The sequence below is a fragment of the Numida meleagris genome, chromosome 1 (genome assembly GCF_002078875.1).
Source record: "Numida meleagris isolate 19003 breed g44 Domestic line chromosome 1, NumMel1.0, whole genome shotgun sequence".
In the NCBI taxonomy this organism is placed as follows: domain Eukaryota; kingdom Metazoa; phylum Chordata; class Aves; order Galliformes; family Numididae; genus Numida; species Numida meleagris.
Genome location: NC_034409.1, coordinates 116,093,056 through 116,096,768, shown reverse-complemented (window position 1 = coordinate 116,096,768; position 3,713 = coordinate 116,093,056). Strand labels below are relative to the sequence as shown.

General features: G+C 49.2%; 1 protein-coding gene across 1 annotated transcript; it reads left to right on the top strand.

The window, feature by feature from the left end:
- Positions 589 to 3,454, top strand: SAT1 (spermidine/spermine N1-acetyltransferase 1). The gene is made up of 6 exons (XM_021408822.1): positions 589 to 872; positions 1,031 to 1,082; positions 1,166 to 1,249; positions 2,376 to 2,477; positions 2,585 to 2,625; positions 2,959 to 3,454. Exons 1-6 carry the CDS (start codon positions 807 to 809, stop codon positions 3,127 to 3,129), a joined length of 516 nt encoding a protein of 171 aa, XP_021264497.1. The 5' UTR covers positions 589 to 806; the 3' UTR covers positions 3,130 to 3,454.

Here is a 3,713-nt window from a genome sequence, read left to right as displayed (position 1 = left end):
ATCTGGAACGACAGCTTGGCTAGGCACTGTGCGAGCCCTCACCGCTGCCATGGTCACAGCTTTTGGCCAGGAGGGTACCTCTGTATTAGGCATCTTTTTTCTCTAAGGGATCTGCTTTCACTCCCTCTGCAGACAGGAAGGTTTGTGTGTCCGTGACGACCAAAGCGCTGTGTATGTGCACTCTTGTTGGGAGTGCGGACGTTCGGAGGAGGAAGGGGACCATAACCCTGCACACAGAGTTTGATATGCACAGTTCCAACACTTCAGGTAGCTACGGAGGCTTTTATTCCATAGAGCGGCGCAAAACAAGTGACCAAGCACCCGGGACACAACCTCCCGAGACGGCGGCCGGCTACGGCCCCCGCCGAGGCGCTGAGGGAGAAAGGCGGGGCCTATCGTGATGCTCCGCCTGCCTCCGCCAGGGGGCGCCACGGGGCGGGGGGTCACGAGACTCCCGCAGCAGCTGTTGCTGGCAGGGCGAGGCAAGGTTCCGGGGGGGTACGTTGCCATTGGCTGGGGGCGAGCACTGCGGGCACTCCCATTGGCTCTCGTACGGGGAGAGGCGGAGCGCGGTCGTCTATAAATAGAGGTAGAGGAGCCGGTGCCGGCACAGTTGGAGTTTGGAGCAGCGCCGTACTTGGAAAGAGACTTGTTTATCTGCTGAGCGCCGCCGGGACATGCTCGCAGCCTGACTGACCGCAGGTGGCCGCCGCGCCCGGGACACGAATGAAGAAACAGCTGCTCCTCCTGTTCACACACCGGGGACTCGTCAGCCGAGGGGGCCGCAGGGGGAAACGCCGTCGAAAATGGCTTCGTTCAGTATCCGCGCCGCGCGTCCCGAGGACTGCTCCGACCTGCTGCGACTGATCAAGGTGCGGGCGGCGTTCACACGGCGCCGGGGGTGGGGGTGGGGGTGGGGAGGGCGGCCGGGCCCGAGGCAGGTCCCGGCGGAGCGCAAACAGGGCGTTGCGCAAGGCCGCGGGGGGGTGAGCGGCCCGGGGGAGGCGGCTGACTCGTTGTGCTCTTCCAGGAACTAGCCAAGTACGAGGACATGGAGGATCAAGTGGTGCTAACCGAGAAAGGTAGGCAGGCGGCGGCTGCCCGCCCGGCTGCGGCTCGGTGCCAGTGCCCGCCGCTGAGGTGCCCGTTTGTTTCGCTTCTCTAGAGCTGCTTGAGGATGGCTTTGGCGAGCACCCTTTCTACCACTGTCTCGTTGCAGAAGTGCCGAAAGAACAGTGGTCGTCTGAAGGTGAGATTTTTGTGCTGCTCGTTTTTACGCGAGAGATGTCTTGTGCTTGTTGTGAGGTATTTTACGTGAGGTTCCGGCGAGGAGCTGGGGTAGGAGGAAGAGGTTAAGCTTAAACGCAGTAACATAGAGCGATGCTCTTTTGAAGTAGTTGCTAACCTTGGAGATGTCAGATGAACAGGTGTAACAATGTACTTAATGCCAAGTAATTAAATGGCTTTTCTTGTTTGACCCTAACTTCACCTTATGTAATCCTGTTGAATCACGTGTTTTCTTTAATTTGTCCCCAATCTTCAGGTTACAGTCTCTAGCTTCGCCATGTACATGGCCCTTCTGTGTACATGGATGGGCGGGGAGGTAACTAAAAGATCCGTTACACAATAAAGTAGATGATCATAATATGAGGTAAGGTCTACAGGGACAAGCGCTATTCCCAAACCTTTACCAAAGACACAGTAGATCAGAAGTTTTTGCACGCTTCTTTTAGAGTATGTGCAGTGTTATGGTAGATGTTACAATTCTCAAGGCTTAGATTTGAGTATGCTACTGCTGGAAGAGTTGGTTTCTCTTCCTTGTCGAGCAGTGGAATTGTACAAAGCTGCAGTTTTATTTAGTTTGACTTGTTGGTGCTGAAGACAAAACAGTGCAATACTATCAGGGCACGTATAAGTTGAGGTGTCAGAAATGCTGCTGTCACAGTTGTCTGTGAGCATGCCTTCACTCGTAGTACTTAGAGATATAGTTGGAAGATGAGCTTTCTTTAGAGTTCAGTAGATTGTTGGGGTTGCCAAGAAGGCAGAGTTGGGGCTGTTACGTAGGTTTTGAACTGCTCTGTAATGCTTTGTCTTCCAGAAAGGAAATAAAATAAATCAGTAGGGTATGTTTGTAGAAAAAACCCTGTGTTCACTGCTTATTATAACATCGCTCTCAGGCGTTTCAGGGTGTGAAGAGGGCAGCCTTCTGTTAGATTGATACAAGTTTATACTTATGTTTTCAGTTGTGCTTAATTCTTATTCTAACCTAATAGCAAATGGCTGCATGTCACAATCTGTATATTTAAGCATGCATATAAGACTTAAACTAGTTACTTGCATTTTAAGTTCAGCTAAAGCTGCATGCTTTGTTTCAGGGCACAGCATTGTGGGCTTTGCTATGTATTACTTCACTTACGATCCATGGATTGGAAAGCTGTTATATCTTGAAGATTTCTATGTGATGGCTGAGTACAGAGGTGAGTACTATGGAATTAGATGAGTTGCTTCCTATAGGGCTGCTTTAAAATTCAAACTTTGTTACTGTGTTTTCTTAACTGTATTTTTGTTGTTTGTTTTTCCTTAGGACTTGGCATTGGATCAGAAATCCTGAAGAACTTGAGTCAGGTATGCCTGAGTGATAGGTCTAAACAAACAGCACTGAGGACACGTGGCAGAGCAGTAGTCTTGCTGGTCTTGCTTTTCTGTTAGCTGCAATCAAGTTTCTCCTTGAGCATTACGCAGGATTAGCATATCTGAGTTACTAAAAGATGATAGTGCGCCAGACAGCCTTAAACGCTGTCTAGAGGCTGTTAAGTAGTGACAAGTGCTAAACTGAGAGATAAAACTAACTTCATGACTTGTAGTGATATGCAGCTGGCTGCTGCTGCTGCTTCGTGTCAGCAGATGTTACTGGTCTTAGCTGTGGCTGCTACTTGAAATGTCGTCGTGCTCCTGCAGGTTGCTGTCAAGTGCCGCTGCAGCAGTATGCACTTCCTAGTTGCAGAGTGGAATGAACCCTCCATCAGGTTCTACAAGAGAAGGGGTGCCTCTGATCTGTCCACCGAAGAGGGCTGGAGGCTCTTCAAAATTGACAAAGAGTATCTCTTGAAGATGGCAACGGAAGAGTAGTGAGAGATGATTCCAGCAACTAAAATCTTCAAATGAATATACGTGCTCTCTGAATAAACTCCTTCTTGCTTTCTGTGTTCATAGTGGAATAAAGTAGTGTGGATGCTAATACTATGCAACTGTGGTCATAGAGTAATTGGTACTGTCAGCTGAAGTGGAGGCATCTCAAGTTGAGTATGTGCTTGTATCCATCCTTTACCAGTGTGGGCTTGTAATCTTTGTATATGGAAACTTCATTCTTGTAAGTGTCATTCAAATGTGTACAATGTACACACTGGTAGGGTTTGTTTTATTTCCTTTTATAAAAATAAATAGTTTCACTTTATGGCTGTAGTTTGACTTTAATTCTCCTGTGTAGCCTTCATGTGGATAAGACCACTTGCATCACCTGAGCATACTTTCACAAGTGAAGTGCTGCTTAGCACTGTCCCTAAAGGGAGAGAAGGTGCTCCTGCTTGCCTGCAGGATCTGTGGTGAGGTTCTGCAGGGGCTGGAGATGTCAGTTTCTTCCACTGTGGAGAGCATCCTAATGAGCATTGGGTGTGTGTTGAACTACATGCTGGGGGGAGTGCACAAAAGTCTGC